At 42.4% G+C, this 26,714-nt stretch overlaps 2 protein-coding genes across 3 annotated transcripts; both read left to right on the top strand.

Annotated features, from left to right (window-relative positions):
* Positions 1-1,602: 1,602 nt before the first annotated feature.
* Positions 1,603-26,709, top strand: LOC122617364 (solute carrier organic anion transporter family member 74D). Of its 2 annotated transcripts, XM_043793207.1 has the most exons (9): positions 1,603-1,656; positions 2,534-2,803; positions 16,390-16,423; positions 22,769-24,450; positions 24,508-24,871; positions 25,223-25,407; positions 25,467-25,610; positions 25,673-25,849; positions 25,981-26,709. In XM_043793207.1, the coding sequence occupies exons 4-9, from the start codon at positions 23,043-23,045 to the stop codon at positions 26,160-26,162; spliced, it is 2,460 nt and encodes an 819-aa protein (XP_043649142.1). In that variant the 5' UTR covers positions 1,603-1,656; positions 2,534-2,803; positions 16,390-16,423; positions 22,769-23,042; the 3' UTR covers positions 26,163-26,709. The 2 variants fall into 2 exon arrangements, with proteins under 2 accessions (XP_043649142.1, XP_043649141.1); XM_043793206.1 differs by lacking the exon at positions 1,603-1,656 and having other exon boundaries at positions 1,657-2,803.
* Positions 9,208-9,863, top strand: LOC122617365. Its single transcript, XM_043793208.1, has 2 exons — positions 9,208-9,612; positions 9,682-9,863. Exon 1 carries the CDS (start codon positions 9,239-9,241, stop codon positions 9,587-9,589), a length of 351 nt encoding a protein of 116 aa, XP_043649143.1. The 5' UTR covers positions 9,208-9,238; the 3' UTR covers positions 9,590-9,612; positions 9,682-9,863.
* Positions 26,710-26,714: the final 5 nt, after the last annotated feature.

The following is a 26,714-nucleotide window of genomic DNA, read 5'->3' as shown; positions in this document are numbered from 1 at the left end:
CATTATTTGCTTGCCGTTTGTTTACAAGCTGCAACACTTACACACACATCAGCTGCGTCAGCTGCTCGTGCCCCCATCCACCCAACCAGCCCACTCAGAATGCGTAACCCCCCGCCAAAGTGTAAGCCCCAACGCCCATGGGTTCATCTGCGGGTTATCACAGCGGCGGAGTGCAACTAGAATTGGTTACAAACAAAAAAAAAGCGAGCCACTAAAAAGGGAAAACAACATTTATCCGGCGGCGAGAAAAGCAACCGCAAAAGTTCAATGCACATTTCGAGGTGAATTTGTTTTTGAGCTCTCGCTCGTCGCAGTCTCAGCCTGCAATTAATTACACAAATCGAACGAGCGTGTTTAACTTGTTTTCGCGTCTAACATGTCACGTAATTAGCCGTCTAGCTGCGAATCGCGCCAATATCGATGGGAGTTTGCCAAAAGAGTATCCAATAGATACGGCTGCGCCAGCGTCTGCGTTGCACTCAATTTGCTTGATTGTTGCGCACAGACTTCGCATGAGTCCGAGTATCTGACAGTTTGCCTATCTGTCTATGTACGAGTATCTATCTATCTGTCCGCTTGGCAGACGACCTTGCGCCGAATATGCAATTGATACGTACTTTGCACATATGAATATTAATAGGCGACCAGAAAGTTACTCGAGGAATTTCGCAAACTGAATTCCATTAGCCTCCAAACCGTAGACTACTTTGCAAGCTGAGCTGCACCAACGGGCCGCAGATGCATAACCTAAGAGATAACCCTTAATCGCAAAGATCGCTTGGTAAACACACAAAGCGACTTATGGAAACTTATATGCACAATGTGCAAAAATTATTCCTATTTAATAATTCGGTTAGACTAACTAAGAACTTGAAGTTTAACAAACATTACACCACCGAATTTGCTCGGAGGAACGTGAGAATTTCCAAATGAGAAATCAATCAATTGTATCGCAGTCTGAAAATATATCTCACTTTTGTTAAATTTTTTATAACACCACCCCCACACTCTAAAAATCTTGATTGCGTCTTGCGCAGGAAATGTCTTTTATTGTATATTGGTATATATGCAACTTGTGGCTCTGAAAAACGTGTAGATTATCACACCATACAGCACAGTTCTGTGATTAAAAACAGCACAACTTGTCATAAGATGGTTTCATTGCTGAGGGAATTTCATTGCTAAACAAATAGAAAGTTGCACTTGTTGTACTTGCCAAAATTTCAGCAAATGAAGTTGACTTTCGATGAGTCCATGTCAAAACCAGCCCCTACATTGGTGTATCTATAAAAACCTTTTGAACTGCACCCTACTTAAGATACATTAGTGCAATATTCCAGTGTCCTGCTAGTCAGATGCAGTTGGATCAGCCCGATCTCCCGAATCCCCTTTCACTCTGATAAAAGAGCGCGCGCCACTGATAACAAACAGAGAGAGCACTCGAGCCACATAACAGAGCCCTAACAGCGTGGGGGCCTAACAGAGCCAGAGCCAGAGCCCCAACAGCTCCAAACAGCTGCGCTGCCGACGGCGACGGCGACGCAGGCGAAAAGTTTTGGCTGTTTTCAGTTCGCCTGGCCGTTTTGCGTATTCGTATTCGAATTGTTACCGTGTGCGGACTGTGCCGACGGGCAGCGGAACTCAGGCGGTGCAACTGTATGTGTGCGGTGCGTGAGAGTGTGTGTGTGTGAGTGCGACTGCGAGTGCGAGTGCGAGTGGGGGGCGAGAGAGATAATATGTACATTCTGTGCATATATACACATATACACATGTGAATACTTATTATTTCTATACGCCGCGATCGGAAGCAACAACAACAACAATGTGGGTCGTGCATATTGAACGTATGCAAATAAAACAAAAACAGATAAATGCCAAAAATCTACTACACTTTTATAACCAAAACACACAGAGCGCGGAGAAACAGAAACAGAAACCGAAACAGAAACAGCGGCGATAACAGTAACAGCGGAGAAAGACCACCCCCACAGCGAAAGCGAAGAGAGCGTAAGAGAGTGGCGGTTAGAAGTATCTTCGAGATACACCAACACTAAGAGCACGCGTATCTGTTTCTGCATCTGTAAATGTATCTTCTTGTCTGCGTTTTTCGACTCCTCGTATAAATTGAGCCGCACTTTGCTTATTCTCGAGTTTTTGCTGCTCAGACGTCGCTGTAAGTGCACGCGTCGCTCGACTTTTCGGTTCCGCTCCGCTCCGAATCGGTTTCGTTTTCGGCTCCCAACACCTTCAATATTCCCTGAAAGATACCTGTGTCCAAGAACCCAGTTGAAACCATATATTTTCGTGCTTTATTTATTTACTAATTTCAAACGCTCAAGACAAATAATTCCGCACACAATACAGAATATGTATGTTAAAAAAAACGAGTTGACATATTGATCCGATCAAATATCTAGAGAAACATATAAAATCCCTTATAGAATACTATATAATACAATTTTTTGAGATTTATAAAACAATAAGATTTTAAGACCATTTTGGTTAAAAATTAAAGTGCCAAATCCCTTTTCAGTGAGTGCTCGAAAAATTTGTTTTATTGGAACCCAGCCGCAAATACAGTTTTCAATTGGCTGTGTGCGTGTCTTCAACGCACAAACGTACAAATATAGCATTTAATTTTGTTCATTATGTGTGCAATTAAATAAAAAAAAATTGTGTGTGAAATAACAGAAAAAAACAGTGCGGCGAACAGAGGCAGCAACAAATTAAACGCGTAAATTGCGTAGCAAATTCTGAATGAAAAAATTCAACAAAACCAGAAAGCGAAACAGGAGCGATAAGCGTAAGTACAGCTTTAATAAATAAATTTTATTCGATCATGAAATTACAATTTGTTCGGAAAACTTAAAAATTTGGGTATTTACTGCATTTTAAGTTTGTCACAAAAAACATTTTTAGAGTTTAAGAGCTCTGCTTAAGTGAATTTTACCTAGAACCTCAATTATCAATTATTTAAGCTGGCATACATATGTGTAGAAATTGTTTATTTGAAAATGTATTTTCCCGAAAACAATCCGAGTAAATTGCAATTAAATTTTGTGGCGAAATAAAATTTCAAAGAGAACGATCGAACGATCAGTGGCAAACAAACATGCAGAAATAAGCCCAAAATTCATGGAATAACCTGATTTGGTTTCGTTTCATTTAATTGGGCTAAAGAAATTTCCCTTTTCAATGCTGCCACAAGAGAAATGGAAAGAACGAAGCATTCATTCTCTGATTGATGTGGGGAAAAACAAAAACAGAAACCCCGAAAAGATATTTCGAAATATAATAGAGAGGGGCAGACGATGTCTAAGCATTTATCTCTCTGTTCTTCAACGCGGTTCTTGTTATTTTTTCCAAGGGGGGACGACTATTCAGGCGCCAGAGAAAGTGAAACATGTAATTTTTTGTTGGACGGCCTACAAAAATCATACGCCGTATTGAGTGAAATCGTAATGGGCTAAGAAATTTCTTAAATGCGAAGGTTAAAAGGGGGCAGAGCAATCAGAAAGCGCACAATACACACTCGGAAATAATGATAAGACGCACAGAGATGAAGAAACCAGCCAAAGAATACGAACACACTCCACTTCTCTGCCTTTTCTGCCTTCTCGGTTCCCGGGTAATTACATACATGCCGTAAAACCAAAATAAATACGCACAGATAAAGATGCACAGATGCAGATACAGATACCGGCGATTTGGGTTGGGTTCGGTTCGGTTGGGCTTTTTCCCTGCATTCTTTTTGTGTCCTCGCAAAACGAAAGCCGAATATCGGCGAAATGCATTAAGGCCGAACAAAAGCAAAAACGAAAACAGTCAATAAACGCTGTTTAATCAAATGTAAATGTTTATACCGCAACTATCGACTCAGAATTACCGACAACAGAATTTCAGAGTGTCAGAGTTTCACTTTTGTACCTCAATCATACGAGTGTTTGTTCTGGCCAGAAACCAGTGAGAAACACTCTTTTCTGTCTGACCCACATCGGGTTCATTATCACCGATTTTTATTATCCATTTATATATATTTGGTTGATCTCATTGAATGCGTACACATTTACAGAGCATTTTATTTTCGGGTTTCAAAATTAAACACTTAAAGTGACGTTAACAAACAGCAGGAAACGCACCTGAAAGTAACTGAGAAATCACTTTATTGTTTTAAAAATTAATGTTTTTATCGCAATATAAATAAAAATTCAAGATGTTACATTATTTTGCACATGTGCTTAGAGAAAGTCAGATAAGTGCTTCAATTTGAGAAAAAAGAAACCCATTTCATAGTTGCCTTTTTTTTATAGTTCACTTAAAACATACAGTCCTAAACAGTCTTATACAGTAATAAGAATTGAATAAAACGTGCAAAATGTGAACTTAAGGCTAATGATTAGGTAAACATAAGATTAACATAAATGTTCAATTAAATGGTATTTAAGCCTCAAAAGTTGTTTCCCATAACCAAAGTTTCCGAGCTAAAATTGTCTACCTCGCCGGTACCATATTTTTCCATTGTTTCCTTTTAACTTCATCGCCTCCGCCGGCCAATAAATGATCAATGGCCTAAAGCATTTCGATTTCAGCCAAACTCTTTTAATTTGTTTTTTGATTCCGCTCTCTTTTCGCCATGCGTCCTAAGTCCAGAAAAATACGGCAAGATACAAAAAAAAACTGGGAAAGAACTACAAAATTCACCTGTAATAACGTCGCAGAAAATGAAGAAATCGGCTGAGAACCGGCAGACAAAAACAAGAATCGAGTAGAAGTGAGAAGACGAGCTACAGATGGAGATGGAAAAAAGTTGGGGAGCTTGAGAGAACAGACCCGAAATCACAAACCAGATTTTCTACTAATTTAAATTCCTGGCATACAAAATATTCTAAAAAAAATATAACAAAAATCAACAAAGGCGGAAAAAAGACAATAACAAAATAAGTTTTCTGTATTGATTAACGAAACGAAGCGAAAATGGTTTTATTGTACAAATATTGGCAGACTGTCTCACATCGTATTTTACAGTATATTAGCCCTTTAGAACTTCCGTTTCCTCTGAACTCTTTTCGTATCTGATGGATTGACATTTGTTTTATCTGCCTGACGTTTAAAATCACATTTCTTGGCCCAGAGAGAGAGAGGGAAGCAGAACATTTACTCATCGTTGACACAAAGGAAAGGAAATTTTCAAGAAGTTTAGTCACTGCGTATCGATTTGTACTGGCTCGATATTCCTTTATTCGTTCGCTAGAGCACGTGTAAAGTTGTACACAAATAAGTCAGCTTACTCACAAGTCGGAGCTGATAATTTGATATGGTGTTGTATGTATTTGGCAGTATGCTAATCAACTGGAGAAACAAATACGTACAGCCAAATCGTCATTAATTATGCATTTATTTTGAGCGTCTCAGGCCGCTGGCTGTGGCCACATTTGATATGAAAACCTCGATTCGCATTTCGAGAAACTGAAAGTTGGCCTAAAAACACAGTTAGGAATTGCCCCTGGCCGTGCATTGTCGTTGGGCTGGGCTGAGCTGAACTGAGCTGAACTGAACTGAGCTGGGGTCGTGTTTACCGCCTTAGTCGTCCGACTTCGGTCGCCACTATCAGCCAGATGTTGGCTTTACTCCATGAATACATATCTCGAACGGATTTAGTCCCCAGAGGTTTGGCTGCAATACAAGTTGTTCTTTCGCATTTGCTCACTTTAAGAACGGAAATAAGGGAAAGTACTCATCGTACGACTACAAGATACATTCTAACAAATAAAACACTTCATCTAGAGCAGGCATATGCAGACATATGTATGTTTTCAAACGCCGAACTTGTCTTTGAAATCATGTGCCTGACACTCCCCAGACCACTCGAACAGCCCCAATTCCCCATGCCAATCACGAATATATGAGATGAATTCCCACATTCTCCAGCGACACGCCCTCTCTTTGGACAGACAAAAGCAGCCCCACTCGAGATGTATTTGTATATCGGGGACTGGATGCTGCTTGATGGTTGCTGCTTGCTGGCTGCTGGCTGCTGGATGGCAACCGTTTGCGAGCGATTAAGGAACCAGAAGTCGCACTTGACTTGCTCGAAGCCTCAAAGTCTCAAAGCCGGGATGACATACAAAAGAGCCATTCAAGAGCAGCCTAGAAGATAGCAGCCCATGGAAGCGGCCGAGAGGAAGACGAATCACGATCATCAGCGGCAATTACCGCACTGTAACTACGCAGCATCCGCAGCAACAACTACAACTACAACAAAAACTACAGAAACAGCAACAATGTAAGCGGGCTGCGTGCAAAGTCAAGCAAAGAGTGAGAGATCCACATAGATACACAAGAAGCGGCTCCCCAGTTGGAGCCCGTGCTCCCCCGCCACCCCGAAACGCGGACCCTGCCCATCTGGAAGCTTGTTGCGACGCGTCTTTAGCAAGTGATTTCAATTTAATTGACAGTCCTTGAACTTGACTTAAACGCAACGCACAACACAACACAACACAGCACAGCAACCATAATAATAAAAACACCACAAGCATCCCCATCTCCGCACTTCACTTCACTCTCGATTCGCCATTCTCCGAAGCATCCAAAGTATCCGAAGTCCCTCCTCTTGGCGGGTCTTTCGATTTTAGATTTCATTAAATGGAAATTAATGGTTTCGTTTTCGGTATTTTGCAGTTTAATCACTTGTACATTTTTTATGATAATGCATTTAGGTATCTGAATGGGTAATCAAACTAGTATTAAATGTTTTGCAGCCCAGACGTATTAATAGTATAACAAATGCTAAGCATATCAAAAGTCTACAAATTCCGTAATACTTTTGCATTTGGTGGGTCTTAAACTGTAAGAAATTAATCCATTTTCAGACATAGTTATACATACTCAACTCATGAATAAAACACTAATTTGTGTGTCAGATAAGCAAGCTATTTTTAAGCAACTTTTTATATTATTTGCGAACTATTTATAAAATCATAAGGCTTTGATGTTTAAATATTTTATTGACTAGCCACGTACTTTGGAAGTATTGAATCACTTGATATTTTTGTTGAATTCCCTGTGGAATTGGGTCGATGGCTTTCTTGGGAAATTTCTTGAATTTAACCAAAGGAGGGACTTTGGAGTTCGCCATAGCCAAGTGATGTTTCCGCCCTTGTCGTTCCTCTTATTCATTGTAATCTGCATTTTCCTCCTTCCTTTGTTGACAAAGCCGAAGAGCAAAACCACACAAAAAGGGGCAGCCGCAAAAAGTTGCCCATTTGCGATTTCAGCACACAGTATTTTACGGCGCTGCTCGTCGTCATATTTTTTGGCAAATAAATCTCTTTAAAAACAACAAGCGAAACACAGTCACATATAGTACGAAAACCGGCGGATATACAATATATATTTACTTATATATATGTAAGCGCATTTGTCTATATAAAATCGTATCATCGCCGCATATATAATTTATTTTGAAAGCGTGCGTACGCCACGCATTTTTTGCCGTCTGTTTTTTTCAGTTTTTTTTTCAGTTTTTTGTGCCTAGACAAATGGCTGTTCAAGGGGCAGACACAGCGATATATTCCGTATAGACTTTCATTCAATGAATTTTTATATTTTTGGGCTTAATTGTTTTTCTAGCTGAGAGCCCTAGCAGCTCAAGATCCCCGAATTCTCGGGGAGATCTATAAAATTTTACAATTATGACTCGGCAACTTCTCGGATCGGATATCGACACGTGTCTGTAAAGTTTTGTATCTTTTCCTCCGTGCTTCTCTGCCCCTTTCTTTGCCCATTTGCCCATTTCAGTTTCTACTCCGCATTGTGTATACGCCCCGTGGGCGACGGCGACGGAGTGAGTTTTGTGAGCTGTGAGATAAATGGCCACAGGTGACAAAAGATGTAAATGCACAACTTGATATTCAATAGATAAGGCCGCAGTCCAGTGAGGCAAACGAAAGAAACACGGTGCCGCAGTATCGCTACGTAGTACGTACCCATGCAAAAACTTTCACCCGCAAGTGATCTACGGGCCAAGAGAAAGACTTTCGCATCGGGAGCGCGAGCCAGCGGTACGCACATCTAATTACCGCACTCGCACTCGAAAATGTGATTAGAAATCAGTTCTGGTCGCCGAAAAGAATTGAGAGAGTGCCGCAGCACTCGGCTGAATTTCGTAGTACTCGTATAATACTTTCACAATCACTCGAATTCAAGTTCACGGCGAGGTTTGCAAGGGTTTCGGCTGCGATTAGAGCTTGATATGTACATATGTACATCTACTCATGTATATATGTGTATATGTATCCCCCGATGTCAGTACTCGGGTTTTGGGGTACTAATCGGTGACGCCGCGCTGATAACTAATACAAAAAGCGTACGATCTATTGAGTCCATAGTGAATCGTGCGTGGATCGCACGCACGGGAAAACTAAATTTTGATTTCTTCGTTTCTGTGTCAATGAACCCATTTGAACTAAATTCTCTTTTATGATTTTTCTGCTTTTTTTCTTGTGTTTTTTGTTTTATTGGGAGCTTTCGGCCACGCCGGTGCGTGCGGCCTTATCTCCAAAAGTCTGTTGCGTAGGCCGATTGAAATGCGTTTAGAAAAGAAAAGTTATGGCCGAACGCGCCCCTCTTTCGGCCTGATTAGAAACCCGTCGAAATCAGACCTAATCAGCTGGGAATTAGCATATAATTAGATATATTTATATTTATATTTGTGTAGATATATTGGATATGGAATCTATCTATATATTCCCAGATGCAATTTTAATAGAATATAATTGATAGTTTAGTTTGCGAGCAAGCGTTTCATCTTAAGTTTAAGGTTAAATCTGATAAATCTGACATGTACATTAGCAGAATGCTAATATTTGTTTGCTTTGATACAGAATTTCCTAGTTTATTTGGTTAGAATTGATTTATATGTATTTCTGTTTTTAAGGGTATAAACTTAGCTTAAGTTGTTATTTATCAACTACTTAGCCGGCTTTTCAAAGTTAGACAACTCTGTGTCATCTGTGACCGTATGTACCCTCCTCTCTTTTTGTTATAAGTCGCTGATAAGGATCCCCGACTGGGATGAACCTGTAAATAAAAGCACCGTTTCGAATTGATAAGAAACAATGGGCTGCCAAGTAGAAATCCCCGCTGAGGTGAATCCCTGTGAAATGCACTTTGCTACTATAAAACCGCAGAGCTCTTCTAGGCTGCTCATCAGTTTCATTTCAACAAGTAGCCAACAAAGATGTTCTCCCATAAGTGCGGATCACTGTTGCTCCTTGTAGCCTGCTGCTTAGTGACCCTGGGCGCCTCCTATCGTCAGCCACATCCCGAGGCATTCCAGGCCAATCCGGAGGATCTGCTCGAAGTGGTGCCCCTGGTTCGCCGGGCTCGATCGCCCGAGGGAGGATCCGTGGTTGTGACCGCCAGCAAGGACAACCAAGTGGGTCGGGAGGCCAGTGTGCAGTACAACTACAATCTGTACAGCAGTGGCGATGGGCGTGGCAGCATCGACGCCTACGCCCAGGCCAGCCGGAATTTCGACTTCAATCGGAACGACTACGGTGGCGGCATTCGGGGCACCTGGCGATTCTGAGCGGGAGCAGCAGTATTAAATTGGTTACAACCTGAGTCACGTGAATAAATAAATGTGTTTACCCAAGCGTGCTTTTGTTGTTTTCCCATTAGTGACGGATCCTCCTCCGCGGAGCCCACTGAAGCCGGCGAAGCCCAAAGATCTTTGCGCCTGACCAAAACAAACAGTAGCCGATGCATCGGCTATTTACTCAAAGTAACTCAACTGAAGAAACAACATTCGGGGGCAGGCAATCCATCAGACTGCAGTGAAACATACTCTTCATATTTATAAGGGCACCCAACATCTTTTGATATGAAAGAAAAAATAATTACTCAATGAGTCAGAAGCTCGAATATCCTTTCCCAATCAGTTAGGTTTGGAAATAGATCCATGGCTTTCGATCTCTACTTTCCTTTGACCCAGAAAACAGTTCGTTTTGATCTTCAAAAGAATATTGCATTTATGGCTATAAATTTCCCTATCTGTTACAAGATGAATGGATGGGCGCGGCATACTCCTTATGAAGAGTGTGCCAAGAAGTACGGAAAGTCATGAGTCGTCGTCGGGGTCAATGGACTTTTCCTTCGCTGCTGGCGTCGTCGTTGTGTAACCAATAAAAATTGATTCTGTTGCGTGTGTGCCCTGTGGCAGAGGGGGCGGGGCAGGAAGGGGCGGCGAATTACGCACACTGCAACAAGCTCACTCACACACCTACACACCTCTACACACACACAGGCACAGAGTGGAGGGTCTGTGAATGCAATTGGGGTTGCTGCATTTATCGCTCGATTTCTTGGGGAACTTTTGTGTATGAGAACCAAGCACCCGTACTATATCTATGTATATCTGCCCGGTATTTGGGTGTGTACAAATACATATTTGTACACTTATATGGCTATCTGTGTGTGGGTATGGGCATGACTAAGGGTAATTACTTTCGCTTTCCGTTTGCTCAGCTGGCAAATCAATAAAAACGCGCAACGCAACGCCAGTCAAGTCAAGAATACGTTAAATGCTTGACCCCCTTGCACAATTTTCGGGAAAGCCTCTGCTGCCTTGGGTGGCTCGGCTGCCTTTGCTGTGGCAACAAAGGCGTCGTTAATGAAAAGCCACGAAAAAGGAAAAGCAATGCCTGGAAATTGACTTTCCATTTTCATTTAACAATAAGCAATCAATTGCAAGTTCATGGCACAGCTAACGATCTATTAGAAGAAAGTAAAAACAAGCAACGAAACCCATGCGAGGCAGAAACAAAAGACGAAAACCGACGAAAAGCGACGCCTACACAGGTAGGCCAGGTGAGTTGAGTCCAGGTGAGTTTCCAGGTGAGTGCAGCTGTCAGCTGTTGCAGTTGCAGTTGCTGTCGCCGCTGCTGCTGCTGCTGCCAATCAGTGCGAGTGGGATGGCGATGAAGAGACAGAGAGGGAGAGGGAGACGCAGCCTCTCGACTCTCGACTGGTTTTCATTTTGGCTTGGAAAAACCACACATTGGCATTGCCCCGTTGCCATTTTTAGTGGCAAAAACTGACTGCATCATAATGAAAGTGAAATGCATTGCGCAGATGGCAATGGCGATGGCGATGTCAGTTACCAGATGCAACACCGCCAGGCAAGTAAGTCAAGTGCAGCAGTGCTGCAGCGGCAACTGCCGTTGTTGCAACATGAAGTGCCAACTGAAAACGCGCAGCGGATTGGATCGGATCGGATTGGATTGGATCGTATCGCTGCGGATTGGAATGTGCGCGCGTCACCGACATCTCCATCTCCATTTCCATCTGAATCGCCAACTGAATTCGGCACCACTCAGTTAATTGGCTAAATGCGAAAAGCGCTAAGCAAAGCACGCACTTTGCATGCACCGCTAGAAATTAATAAAAATGCACCGGGAAGAAACCAAAGCCTTTCGAAATAAGTTACACAAAATGAAGATGATTCGAAATGATCCTTCTTTAATAAATTATTTTTTTAAGTTACTGTTCCACTGTCGTGCTGGTAATTGGTATAGAAGATAGCAACACAAAATGCTTCTCTATATTCAAAAAGTTATATCTCTGAGCTAAAAAGTAGAAAATATATCTAAGAATATTCAACTAAAACTAAAACTGAACGTTGCGGGAAATAGTAATCTGTGGCACATCCAATTGACCCTATTTTTGAAGGTGCACTATTTCTCTCGGTGTATGCTCTGGTTAAATTATGTCAACAGCATGTACAGCAACAAAAGGCGCGAAGGTATGTACAATGTACAGTGTGCAGTGTGCAGTGTGCAACGTACATGAGTATGCCTCCATTTATAGCCAGTGTTCAATGTCAGATCGGCGCCGAAGGTCGTTGGTGGATGCAGCGCGCGGTTTTCATCTGGTTTCTTCGCTTGGATGTTTATCTGCATCCGAAGCATGCATATGCATCAGTAAATGTATCCGTTTGTATCTGTATCTGCATCTGTATTTCCATCTTTAACTCGTTCCCATGTGTGAGTGGAGTTCTGGAGCAGTGTAATTGATTCCAATAGCCTGGCAAACTTGACATTGAGACAAACAATTCGCATTGTGGTAGGACCACGACAACTTGACATTAAGCACGCATGCAGACAGCAGGCGAACTACAGATATTACAAATCAGCGAACAAGAATGCAGATACATTCGTAGTTTCTTATTTCTTGGAAGTTCACATCAATGGTGATTTCTTAGGATTTTCACAACATCAGTTTCCAACAGTGAGAATCGTTTCAAATTAAGAAATGTTGTACTTATATTTAATATTTAATTATATTTAAATATAATCTTATTAGTTAGCTATACAATTGATCAATAAGAAGTTAAAGATGGGGGCTTACTACCTTCATAAGTAATTAGGTAATATAAAGTTTCTAAAAAATATAAAAATATTGCATGTGAAACATGGGCATGCAATATTTTTATTTTTATATGGCATACTCAAGAAATCCCAACAATAATGGTTTAATTGACTGACTCCTCACCTTCCGCAGTTGCAGTTGCAGTTGCAGTTGCAGATGCAGTTTCTCTGGCATAATTTAGGCGCATGCTCGACTCAATCAAGTCACAATAAATTAACCTCTATTTGTAAGCCAAGTGAATAATGCGAATAGCTAACAAACAGACAGCTGAACACAATGCAACATCAATTCACTTTTTTTTGGTCACATTTCACTGATTTTGAAAGTGAACGTTGTGGCAGGCGGCGGTGGCGGTGGCAACTGGCGGAATCACGATTTTGTGGGCAGCGCAAATCTCTCCATCTCCCTCAGCGGTACAGTGGACACGGGGTATGGTGGATGGTGGATGGGTGTTTGTAATTTAATGTTGCCTTTAAATGGATTGAGTAGATAATAGAGCTTAGGTATTCTTAAAAGTGTGAATTGTTGATAGTGCAGCGTTTTATTGCGAATGCGTATCATATGAAGGGACTTTTGATTGTACACAAAATAGAAGTTGGAAGTGTGGTAGCTTGATGTTGGATTTTCCTGCCGTTAATGGTGCTGCTGCTTTTTTATTGGCAACTGCGTGGGTGAAATCCAGCAGACATAAAATTGGCGTCGTGTAGCTGCCGTTTTTACTTTTCCAGTGCGAGCAAATGAAGCGAAACGTGGGTTACACTTTTTACCATTTGCCTCTGCCTTTATTTATTTTATTTGTGCATTTTTTTGCAATTTTTTGGCATGCATCTGCAGCTGCATATCTTTTTTGAGTTACATATTTGTAACGTCTGCGGCCGGATAGACAACGAACTAGATGTGGATGTGGATGTGGATGTGGCTGTAGATGTGGCTGTGGATGTGGCTGTGAATGTGAATGTTGCTGAATGGAGCTGCGTAGGCCGCTCTGCATCAGGTTGACCCAGTTTTCGCTTTCTGTCTCCGTTTTGGCCTGGGTTTTTGTGATTTTTTTGTGGAAATTATACGATATGCAACCCGCTGCAGACTCATTCCATGTTTGTCCGTTAATTTATGGCACTCCAGTTGCAGCTCAATCAATTTAGCACACATTCGTCTCGATCCAAGCCGCTGGTCAAGCTGGAAAAGCTGACCAAGCTGACCAAGCTGACCAAGCTGGCCAGGGCACTTATTCAATTAAGCGCCACGTAACTTTGCCAGCACAATGCAAATGATCCCTCGGATTCCTACTAAACTAGTTTTGCACCCATCCACTTTCTTATTCTTGTCACTTTGCGGATTTCGCACATTTGATACAATGAAACGGATGCGACCAAGTTGGAAAGGGCAGTAAAGTGCACTGCTTTTGATTGTACTTATGTACACATGACGATTGTATGCGCCGTACAAATGGGCGTATGCGCGACGTGATTACACTAATGTACTAAAGTACCATACGCCGTGTGTGACATGGCGTTGTGAGGTGGTAAAACTTGCACTTTTATTTCCCTTGCAATAACAAATAGTTGTGAAGAGCGTACGCTAGATGAAAGTGAAGAAATAATATTTGCCTACGATGTACTACCTAAAAAAACATTGTTAACAAGCCATTTTAAATTTCTTGAACAGGAGTTTTATTTGATTTTAAAGTAGTGCATTCCTCAGCATTCCAGAAATAGACCGTTGACTCACTTTTAGCACACACCCAACTTTGGCAGGATATTAAAGCCACCTAGGTCAACAAATAAACACCCCAACAGCTTGCTAAATACCGCAAGTTATGATATTTTCCTCGTGGCCATAAAAAGGGGAGTACCGAACTGTATCAGACAAATTACAAATTGGAATTGGCCATTGCAATCTTGGCCACATGCCATTCCCCCACACACACACCGACCAGTAAACACACACACACCAGCAAACAGATAAGTCAATGCACTTTCCGCCAGCACACACACATACACACATGCACCGGGAAAACCAGAGAGGAAGAGCGAGAGAGCCACCGTTAGTCGAATGTGTGTGTGCGTGCCTAGATTTTGCAATAATTTCGTTTTCATTTCGAATTTGAATTCGTTTTCGTTTCGCCTACGACGCCCGAGTGCTTCTGAAACTCAATTGTTTTCCAATTTGCATTCACTAATAATTATGTCATCCTGAACCCGAAGGCCGCTCTTATTTCTAAGAGTTGAAGTTTTCCATCTGTTTATCTGAATTTTTCACAATCCTTTAATTGCCCGTCTAGACGAAGGAAAGCCCATTTTTTCGTCTGCTGCGCAATAAGTTGTGTGTTGTCTGTACTCCTGGGGTGCCATGTCCTGCCCCTTTTTCCCTAAGATCTTTTCTTCGATTTGCCAAAAATACAGCTTTTTCAGGGGGTGGTCGTTTGGTTTGGGTGTTCCCCGCTGAGTCTCCCTGCCTCAGACACTCGCATTCTTGTTGTCCTAGGTCCGGAAAATGAGGAAATCGGGGGATGTAACTAAGAGCAATGGATGAGAGAGAGATTGCTCGGTGTGCGCACAGACTTTGAACTACAGAAGCTTTATAGTAAATTACCTCTCCAGTCATTTTATTTCGTCAAACTCTTTGTTCAAATGGAAGGCGTGTTTTAGAAGGTACATTTGAGTCAGAGCACTCTTTGGCACTCTTTTAGTATTTGTGTCTAATATATTTGCCTTTATTTTAAGTCAGCTAGCTCTCTATTTCTTAGTATAAGTAATTTGGCCAAATCGGAACAATTTATGATGTCTGTTCATCTACTACTATTTCCTTTGCAAAAGTGCAGCAGAAAGTGCAAGTAGCCGAAGAGACTGCCAGTGCTCTTTTGCTCCGAGATGCACTTGCTCTCTTCTGCGAAGAGCTTTAGGCACAGCGCTCTCTGCCTCTCGCCAAATTATTGAAATTGCACAAAGAAAAGTGAATCGAGAGAGCGGCACTGCGGTTGTGTAAGTTTTACATGGATGCAAGAAACTTGTTTTCTTTTTATGGCCTGCAATTTGAGTTCTTACTGCCGCTGCCGCGGAGGGGACTGCTATTGTGCCAAGAAATACCACCCCTAGGTGGCGTAATTAGAGCAGTTATCAAACACAAACACAATCACACTTAAACTTACACTCACTTACATTGATTGCAATCGATTGCAGAAGAGAGTGCGCTGCACTTGGCCGATTGCGTGTGTGTGAGTGTGTGACTGACCTATCTCAATGCAATTTTGCTTGCCCGCTGCACCACTCACACACACACACACACACGCACACTCACAGCAGGCCGTTGTGCTCATTTATCTTTTATTTTTATACAATTTTCTGCTGCCGCTGTTGTTGTTGTTGCCGAGGCGTCAGCAACTATTTTTGCCGCAGACAAGATTTGCATTTTACATTTATTGTATACTTTGCCCCCATTTAATAGCTTTTCCTGTCGCTCGCCGTTTCGCTTTCGTTAATAAACAATAATGTCCGCTGCACTTTTTCACACGCACTGCATCGCGCTCGAAATTGTTGTTAATCGGTCTGGCTGTAATTATTATGACCCAACTAAACGCCATGCCCATTTATATACGTACTTTTAATTACGGCTGATTGCATATGGGTACAATTTTATGACACCAATTTTATGGACATTAAATTCTCAGTTGCTTGGCAGCTACATTGTTCAACAAGAAGTTTGCCAAAAGTAATTTTACACAGAGAAAAGACAAACAAGGCATTAATTTGTATAATATTCATGTAAGCTTTTACGACCCTAAAACTAATGGAATACTCTTTAGTTTGCTATGCTCCATATTCAATTTAAACATGTGTATTTTTTTTACTTTCAACCAAGTAAAAAACAGAGGTGAATAACTTATTTACAATATTAAATTAAAAATGTGTCGCCAACTTCAATGGTATATTTAATTTTCCCTGTTCTTCTTTATACTTTCAGTTACCAACTAAAGAAACTCACGCCTAACAAAAATGTAAGTTGACAACAAAAAAACCCATTTCAACGTTCTTTAAAAGTAAACAACTAATTTAAAATGGATCGCCATAAAAAGTCAGGCGCTAAAAGAGTTGAGAAAGAAGTCCCAAAAAAAAGACAAGTGGAATTTTACAAACGCCAAAAAGTTGAATAAATAAAAAATTACAAACACGCACTCGGTGGAAATTATGCAGGGATTTTTTGTTCGTTAAACAATTGAAATCTTTTTTTTATTTGGCGAGCAAAAGAACCTGAGAGGCAAAAAGAACCTGCTAAGTACTTTCATAAACAAATACTCATGGGCACTGAATGGGTTCGGCATCTATGCGAATTGCGTTGGTTCTATATCTATTTGGGCAACTATTTTTTTTATTTCTCGGCAAGCCACTTGACACTTCGAGTCAACTAACTCCGAGACCCAAAACACTTGAGCAGTCCATTGAATGACTCTTCATCTGTCTGACACTGGGCGAAAAACCCAAACTTTGCGCGCATGACGAAGCCTTACCGCATAATTGCTCGCTAATTGGAAATATCCATGCAGAACCTACAATAAATTATGCCAAATTAGCCGGTCTCGAAGGGAGCAGCCTCTCCCAATGACAGTTAACAATTTATAAAAGTTCAATTAGCCGCATAACGGTACTAATCGGACCGAGGAGCGTTTAAGGCAAGTTAACACCTCATCCACCAGTTCACCATGGTCCATGGTCCAGCAGTCGCATCCTGGCCACCGAAAACGGCTTAAATCAGCGGGTCAATCAATCAGACGAAGGGTTCTGTTCCGTTCTGTTCTGTTTTAAATTAAGATTTTTTGCGCTTTTAAACAAGCTTTCTTTTCTGCGACCATCAGAGGCACAGTGGGTCAAAGGCCAAGTAAATCATAACAAGTAACAACCATCTTAAGACATCCATAAGATACATTAATGCTCAGTTATAAAAGGGGTTTAAAAATACAATTTCTTGATCTAATATCTGGTGTTATTTCACTTGAAGTAGTTAGAACTTAATGCAAAAAGTTCCACTGTCCGCGCAAAATGACAAATGTAAGCTGTTCTCCTCCGCCGAAAGCAAAAAGCAATCCAATCCACTCGCATTTATTCAGTACCCACCTATATACATATATGCGAATATGCGTACCTATATAGGCGGCGTATCCAGAAGTGAAATAAATGTATTTGTTCGGTTTTTGCGTCGAGAACGTCACGTCAGCGCCATGTACTGATCTTCACGCGAGATATTCGGGGGAATTTCGAGGAGGATTGGAGCCGAGCGGCTACCAGGTAACACTCCACGTCCAGTCCAAGTCCAAGTCCGGGCTGGACTTAATGCAGTCGCAGGCCTCTGCGAATACCTTTTTGATTGCATTTCATTAGGTTCTTTTTTTTTGCGGATTTTTGCCGATTTTTCGCTGATTTTTTCTGTTTATTTTGAATTGGTTTCGGCGTGGACTTTTGCGGGCATTTCAAAAATTTATGCACACTTGGCTGCCATTTTGAGGTTGTTAATTTTTCTTCTTTTTTTTTTTTTTTTGGTTTGTTTCGTTCTCTGACTGGCTTTCGTGTTTTTACCTTTCTCAGATTTTTAACAAGCGCCGTCAAAAAGGAAGTTTGGTTTTCCGCCAAACAAAAGCGCGAATAAAGAAAAGTAACTGCTGTCCAAATAAGAAGTGATGTATGCACACTCAATTCAATCATGACCAATGCCAAAAAGTATTCGTTCGAAAACTCAACTTAGTTTTGACGTATTAAAATCCCACTTTTATTATTAATTCATTAAATACATAATAAGGTGTTAGCTTCACCAAATACACCTACCTTCAATCACCTTTTCTCGGTTGCTTAAAGTGTTTTAAGTAATTTCCGTCATTGTTTTTGGCAGGAAAACCACACCCTCTGAGTTGCCCTGAATCATGTACCTCATATCGCATATATGCACCAAACTCAGACGCTTTACATGGCTGTTCCAGTTTGAAATGCCTAAAAAGTATATGAGTGGGGGAATGTGGGATTTTATGATACCTCGATCGCATTGAAATACAATTTTTATAAGCCGAGATTTGCCGCTTGAAAAGTTTTATGGCTCTTTTATTTGCTATGCGGCGATTAAAAATTAAATTAACTTTTCATAATAGGATTAAACAAAGTCATAAATAAAAACCAAATTCACTCATGCCTTTTGCCAAGCCAAAAATTAATGGAATAATTTCGCCCGCGAATTGGGCTCAAAAACAAAAATTATAATGACTATAAAGCTTTGTGAATAAGTGGACATATGTACGTACTTATACTATAATCGCTTGTCACAGCCAAGTTGTGCACTTTTTGTTATTGTTTTTGTCTGTCCAACAGTTTGTTTACACAACTCGAGCTTGTGGTTCAAATTTCAGTTCTCAATGTGAAGGTCAAAGCCAAAAGACAATAAGCGCCTCTATCTGATTGGTCAGCGAATTGGAGACCCCAGAGAATTAAGCCCGGAAAATGACTCGATGTCTGGGGGGAAATGGAAATAAGCATAAACAAACAAATGTGTTGAGTCTCGAACTTTGTAGAAACGTAAACAAACAACGAATTCTCGATATTAATGAGCCATTCTCCATTCTCCTGAGCGTCTTGTTGCAACATAGATGATGCCTGCGATTGCACCACGCCACAGGTTCTAAATCGTTTCTATGCTAAAAGTGAAATGTGGAAAAACCACTTTTCCGAGCGCTTTTCCAGCAGGCCCCAACTGCACGCTGGCTCGACTTCAACTTGGACTTCCAACTGGCATCTGTTGCTATTGCTGTTGCAGTGTGCAATTTACTTTCAATGCCGCTTCTAGCCATTGTTGGGGCTTTCTTCGCTGGCTTTGGCTGTGCATCTGCCACTTGTTGCCATGTTGCTGTTGCAGTTGCTGCTGCTGCCAGTCAGCACGTTGCCCGCGTGTCTGGTTTTGTTGCATGTTGGCATGCAGCAGCAGCAGCGGCGGCGGCGGCGCAGCAGCCACTGAGCTGCTTGGTATGCAATTTGCAATACTTGCGCTTGCGCAATTCAAATGCCCACCAATACTCGTGCGCAGCCACACACACACATGCACACACACACGCACACGTGCATACATAACTCAGTTACGTAGTGGGAAAAGCGAAGACCAAAGACGGAAGTGGGAAGACGTGTTGCAAGTGGCCAGGAAAACCTGAAAATCCACACGTTATGAGCAGAGAAAAGGTGCAACTCCCCGTTGTCCCCGCAAACTCAACCATTCTTATTACACTAGACAGCATTAGATTAATTCGCAAGAGTGCAAGCTAAGTTCAGCTAATTATTTGCCCCTTATTAAATTCACAATGAAATTGGTTACAATGACCCAAATTGTGTACAATGACTGCAATTCATCAATTAGTTTCTGACCTGTTCTCTAACATTTTAAAAAGTAGATACTGGTGTAGAAATAAACACAATTAGCATTTTGTGCCGCGGTGTAAAATCAAGCGTTGATTTTCCCACTTTGTATCTGCGATGATGGGCTGCGGGCCCAATTGAAATGGAAACCACGGCTACAATCTACATATCGATCTGCTCCCAACCAGAATGACCCGCTCGAATGGGCCTATCCTGGAGAGATAGTTTCGTAAACTGGTGGCTTAATTGCATTTATTATGATTGACACTGATAAATCGGTAATATCTGACTGTCAGTCGGACACTTGCAGCAAATTGAACAATTAACCATCCATCAGGCCAAATTAAAGGCAATAGATGGCCGGCCGGGCTCTTACATAAACATCTGGCGATAGTTCGCAACCTGGTCAGTTGCTGCCAGCCGGGTTCAATGAGCCCTGCCCGCAGCTCGAACCCAAAACCCAGGCCCGAACCCAGACCGAAACCCAAGCCAAACGCCAAACGCCAAACAGGTAACCGCAGGAGTTCAGGTTCGGGCCAGGGCTCAGCAAGTGCATCGGAGTAGCTCCAAAGTTGAAACTCTATTTCTCTGCCGCCTGGCCAGGGGGGGGTAAAATAAGGAGCGGGGAGGATTACGCAGCGATGGCAGCGATGGAAGTGAAGTACTAAAGTACTGGCTTTGTTGGCCCATCTACGTCACCAGTTAGATTCTCCAGCGTGTGCGGCGCACTGTGGGAAAGTGTGAAGGAGATAAGGCGGGAAATAAAGATACAGCGAAAGACTTATCTTGAGCTGTTATATTTTCTATACAACGTTGAAAACTCATTCCGAGTTGAAATGCCACCAATCACTGCTTCAAAACACACCTTTATTAGTTGACAACCTCCTAATGCAAGCGGAAAGAAAATACAAAATCCACATTACTATATACAGAAAATATAATCATTCTTAAATGATTATTGATCGTATTTACTGAAGTTTTTATATTTTCAAACTCCATTTTACGGAACTATTGTTTCGTAATCTCTTGTGTTTTGTTTTTATGCTGTAACCTCATTCGCGGCATCACATTTCTAAACATAAAAAGTAAATTAAAAATGCTAATTGAGCACGTGCTACTTCCATTCATCTCGAATTATGCATAAATAAATAAGCGCTTGATTCACACGCATTCCGATGGAACCACAGCGAAGTATTTCAAACAGAAATCAAAAGCGCAAAATGCGCAATAAATAAAATCGAAGGAAAAAGAAAGAAACCCACAGCAGAAACAACAACAATTTCAAGGCCAGTCCATGACGCTTGAGGGGAGTGGAAAGAAAACATCAAGCGCCTCCACATTTCCTTCCCCTTTTCCACTGCACACACAAATAGTTAATTACACAATGAAAAATTCCATACTGTTTCTGGTTCGATTACCTTTAAATATCTCATTTCAATTCGGAATGTAGTTTGTTCCCAATTGTGAAAACCTAAACAGAACTCTGTGCCAATTTAAAATCTTCTAGAGCTGCGTCAAAAAGTATGCAACAACATATTTTATCCATATATCTGATACTATCTGAGTATTCCACATAGTGCTTCTAACTTTGTAGGTAACTAAGACAAAGTTTCCGTGTTTTCAAAAATAATTTATAATAAATTTCTCTAAGCTTACTTGATAATATTTTAGTAGTGAGAAATGTTTATTAAAAACATACAATATATATTTTTGTGCATTTGGGAGTGAGGGCTGCCAAGTCCAATTTCTCTTCACCGACGAGCAAGAATTTCACTTTCCTTATCAGCGAGGTCGGGCACATTGATAAGATTTGCGACTGCAGCCAGTCCGTAATGATTGCACTGAAAGTGAAATTAAATTCAGGCATGTTTTTATAAGCCAACGCCAACGCAATTGGTTGACTCTCAACGAAAACAACAAATGCTTAGAGCAAATTTTGCGAGTATTTGACATTGAATTTTTTTGCAAAAAAAATATACACGCCGAAAGTGAGATATGAGTAGAGTAGAATTTGGACAAACTGTTTTAATATTTGCTTGGCATATATACATTTGTGTTGTATGCAAGTGTAGCAATATACATATTTACATTTGGTTCGTTTTTAAAAATAGCCAAATCATCAGTTGGGAAATTTTAAAGTTTCTATATTAGGTTTAGATGGCCGTAAATCAGCCAAGTACGCTCCTCGTGCGATTAAAGTTTCATATCAGCCCAACCTTGAACTTTTTCACTGCCCTTATCAATGTGCCGAAATATGGTGCAATCTAAAATACTTGCAGCTTTGCTAGAATTTTGCCGCATGCTGTTCGCACGACTGCGTTGCAAGTGCATGTGTGTGTGTGCGGCGCTGATAAGGTGTGTGTGTGCAAGTTGTTTCCCGATTCTCTTCAGTCTTCGTTGGGGTTTCAGCGCCTTAGTTCCATTATAATCGGATGGTGAAGAGTGACTTAACAAAAGAAGGGAAATCATAAGTGGAAAATGTGCCAGTAGTGAGTTTTAGATGAAGAGTTCTCCCAAATATTAAAATTTAATATAATTATGACGTAATTATGATTTAAGAATTATATATTATTTAAGTATGTTTCTGATAAGTCGGAATATATACATAGGTACATTGTGCAAATGCGTACTTTGATATGCCAAAAATATCAATGGCTGTTGCAAAAGCATTTCCTTCTCGAAAAAGTACTTACTTAATAATTCAGCTGTGTGATATAAATATAGGTATATGAGTAACACATAATAGATATGAGTAAAAGTTTGTATTTGCACATGAAGCTTATAAATATACATAAACGAAAAGGGGAAGAAGTTGGAATAAAGCGACAGTCAATATGCTCAAAATTGGAGAACATTTATAAAGACTGCAAATAATAATTTAAATATTCGTAAAGACTTTTCCCTGAAACAATTTTTGTTTTCTAATACTAATCTTAGTTTATAATTTTATATATTTTCAGACACAACACTGCCATATTAAAACAGAGAAAACAGAACTGTTTTGAAGACCAGATCAACCCATCTACCTCGACTTCTGGGCCAACAAGCAAATCAAAACTAAACTCAATGCCACAGCCCAATTTCCCCCCAATAGGAAAATGGAACAGGCAATAAGCAAGACCACATAGAGGAGATTCACTAAACCGATCCGTTGAGATTACACAGCTAAGATCAAGAAAACCCTAGAAGATCGATCAAATCACCTAGTTTTTTAGAGTTCCGCCAGAAGCCAAAATGACGAAGAGCAATGGCGACGTGGAGGCGGCAGCCCAGGTGCAATCCCTGGGCGGAAAGCCCAGCAATGGACATGGCCAGCTGAATGGGAATGGCTATCATCAGAATGGCGGACGCAGGGATTCCAGTCAGGCCTTTACACCACTGCTGCCGCAGCACAACAATGGCACCACCAACGGCGAGGTGACCACTCCGCCTCCAAGCACAGTGCTTTACGAGAGCACCCCGAGCAATAACAACGAGTGGAAGGCCCCGGAGGATCTGGGCCACCTGAAGAACGGCCTGGGCAACATTCTGAGCAGCAACAATAATGGCACCGGCAATGGGCACAGTCTCAGCGAAAAGTATGCCCACGAACAGGCTCCGTTGACCGGAGGATACAAGTTGCCACCTCGCTCCAGTGAGTCCGAGGAGTCCGATTTCGATTCGGACCTCAATGGCGGCTCCTCCGCGGAATCCAGCTCCAGTTGCGGCCTTTTCGGCTGCCGGCCCAGGTGGGCCAGGAGATTCGCCTCCACGCACGTCTTCATGGTGGTCTTCCTGCTGGCCTACATCCTGCAGGGCATGTACATGACCTACTTCGTCTCAGTGATCACCACCATCGAGAAGCTATTCCAGATCAAGTCGAAGACCACGGGAATTCTGCTGAGCGCCAGTGAGATGGGTCAGATATGCACGGCCATGTTGTTGACCTACTTCGCCGGCAGAGGTCACCGTCCCAGATGGATTGCCTGCGGCATGGTCCTGTTCTCTATCGCCGCCTTCTCCTGCGCCCTGCCCCATTTCATCTTCGGCGAGCAGCTGATGCACTCCAGTGTGATCCTGCAGCAGACGCAGCTCGCTCCCGCCAATGATTCCTTCCCCTCACACTGGCTGAATGCCAGCAGGGAGCAGCTTAATCCCAATCTGTGCATTCTGGGGGGCAACCAAACGCTTTCGGGCAGCGAGTGCAACGAGGAGCGCCAGCTGGAGCAGGCCTCCCACTCCAAGATCACCGTCATCGTGCTCTGCATCTTCTTTGGCAGCCTGCTGAGCTCGGGCATTGGCCAGACCGCCGTGGCCACGCTGGGCATACCCTACATCGATGACAACGTGGGCAGCAAGCAGTCGCCCATGTACATGGCCGTCACCATAGGCATGAGGATCCTGGGACCGGCGTCCGGTTTCATTTTCGGCAGCTTCTGCACGCGCTGGTACGTTAACTTCTCGAATCCCGGCTTCGACGCCACCGATCCGCGCTGGATCGGCGCCTGGTGGCTGGGACCGGTGGCCATTGGTAGCCTCATGCTGCTGGCCTCCATTGCCATGTTCTCGTTCCCCAAGCAGTTGCGCGGCAAGCAGAAGCCGCCTGGGCAGACGGCCACTCCAGCAGCTCCAGTTGAGCCGGAGGAGAAGCCCAAGCTGAAAGGTGAGAAAGTCAATCAATTCTTGTGCGTGCAACTGAAACATACTTTTTCCAATACAGACTTTCCCAAGACAGTCCGTCGCCAGCTGAGCAACGACATCCTGATGTTCCGCACCGCCTCGTGCGTGTTCCACCTGCTGCCCATCGCCGGCCTCTATACGTTCCTGCCCAAGTATCTGGAGACCCAGTTCCGGCTGGCCACCTATGATGCCAACATGATCGCCGCCTTCTGTGGTATCCTCGTCATGGGCATCGGAATCGTCATTTCCGGGCTCTTCATCCTCAAGCGGAAGCCCACTGCCAGGGGCGTGGCCGCCTGGATCGCCTTCACAGCCCTCGTCTACTCGGCGGGCATGATCATCCTGATGTTCATCGGCTGCAGCATGAACGACTTTGCCGGCTACAAGCCAAGCGATGGCAACAGGTGGGTCTTCAAATTAGGTTCTGGGATAATTACCGTGATTAAATACTAGTTAATTATGAAGTGGTTAAATGTTGATCAGTCAGAGAAAGGCAGTTTTATTAGGCAAGAAGATAATTAGTAACTAGAACTAAACAACCTGATCTTGTATATGGGTGGGTTTTGACACAGTGAACACTGTGAATACTTGTGAATGTTTCGTTTTACGCTTTTTAAACGTGTGTTATATTGTCAAAACTATGGCTAATGCCCTCATAAGTAGGCAAGGTTTTTGCGCGGCAAGAGGATCCTTAAAAGTGTTGCCATAAGCTAGCTATTGCATCTAGCAATTAATTTGTGGAACATTTATTCCAGTCCCGCTTTGATCGAGCCCACGTGCAGTGCCGCTCTCAACTGTACCTGTGATAAGGAGAACTTCGCGCCCATCTGTGCCGATGGCAAGATGTACATCTCGGCCTGCCACGCCGGATGCAGCAGCTCCTCGCTGCGTCCCAGCGACAATCGCACACTCTACTCCGATTGCGCTTGCATTCCAGATGGTGAGACCCTCCCACTTAGCCCGAAATCCCCAGTATCTCAATCCCTGTGCTCCTTTCAGCTCCGGAGGCGGTCAACGGTTACTGTGATAATAACTGCAAGAACTTCATCTACTTTATACTGATCTTTGCCATTTGCGTATTTATGCATTCCACCTCCGAGGTGGGCAGCATGCTGCTCGTCATGCGCTGTACACATCCCAAAGGTAATGACCAGACCTGGAAAACATATGTTACACTAACGATAACCAAACCCAAATCCCCACAGATAAGGCCATGGCCATGGGTGTGATACAGTCGGCCATCGGCCTGTTCGGCAACGTTCCCTGTCCCATCATTTACGGCGCAGTGGTGGACTCCGCCTGCCTCATCTGGAAGTCGGTGTGCGGCAAGCACGGTGCCTGTTCGCTCTACGATGCGGACACTTTCCGGCAATATTTCCTAGGTGAGTTGGGAGTGATGGGGAAATGGAAAAACATTTCCAAATCACTTATCATCACAGAGGGATTATGTACTTATATAGATCCTTCGTTCACTTTCTAACAAAAATACCTTATAACCTACTTTTCTTGCCAGGAATCACGGCTGGCATTATGTTCCTGGCATTCCTGATGGACCTGGTGGTGTGGCGCAAGGCGCACCGCATCGACATCGCGCCGGAGGATCCGCAGGAGGGCGGGCCCGCGTCCAACGGCAGGACCTTGGAGGTGTCCGAGTCCAAGCAGCCCATCTCTCCGGCGCCGGACACGACGGTCTAGGAGGAGCGGGTCGGAGACGAGCCTTGCACTTGCTGCAGGATTTCCAATAAACGTTTACCTTAATTGTTAATTAGTTATCATTTGTCTAGTTTGTTAGCCTAGTGCAAGAGTTATGTATTTAGTTAAGAGGCATCTTCGAGCGTCGGGAGACCTCATTAAAATCCACATTAGAACGCGCTCGTCCAGCTCCCGATCCCGCTCCAAATCCCAGCACCATATTCTACATGAAACCCATGGATTACGATTTAAATCCTTGTAAATCTCAACGCGAAACAATGAAATGAAATTCTAGACATTATCAAACGTCATGCATGAGCGTAGTTAATCGACAAACAAATAATAAACACTGATCGACAATTGTGCAAAATGCAAGAAAATTGATAAATCCTTATGTGTAAACTATATGTAACAGTTATATCGCGATGAATGTAATCTATAATTAATATATTAGACATACACTTACATGTATGTATGTAATTGCAACCTATCTGTGGTAGTTAAATTTTAGTTAAAATTCAAATTAATTGTCTAAGTTTGTCATACAACAAATAT

This window comes from Drosophila teissieri, chromosome 3L (assembly GCF_016746235.2).
Source record: "Drosophila teissieri strain GT53w chromosome 3L, Prin_Dtei_1.1, whole genome shotgun sequence".
In the NCBI taxonomy this organism is placed as follows: Eukaryota; Metazoa; Arthropoda; class Insecta; order Diptera; family Drosophilidae; genus Drosophila; species Drosophila teissieri.
Note: the sequence above shows the minus strand (reverse complement) of the source record. Positions and strands in the feature narration are given on the sequence as shown.

Bases quoted from the DNA above. Each gene is read 5' to 3' on its own strand.
- LOC122617365 (XM_043793208.1), top strand. From the start codon at position 9,239: ATGTTCTCCCATAAGTGCGGATCACTGTTGCTCCTTGTAGCCTGCTGC.
- LOC122617364 (XM_043793207.1), top strand. From the start codon at position 23,043: ATGACGAAGAGCAATGGCGACGTGGAGGCGGCAGCCCAGGTGCAATCC. The intron at 25,408-25,466 runs GTGAGACCCTCC...TGCTCCTTTCAG, and splicing joins TTGCGCTTGCATTCCAGATG to CTCCGGAGGCGGTCAACGGT. The intron at 25,850-25,980 runs GTGAGTTGGGAG...TTTTCTTGCCAG, and splicing joins TTTCCGGCAATATTTCCTAG to GAATCACGGCTGGCATTATG.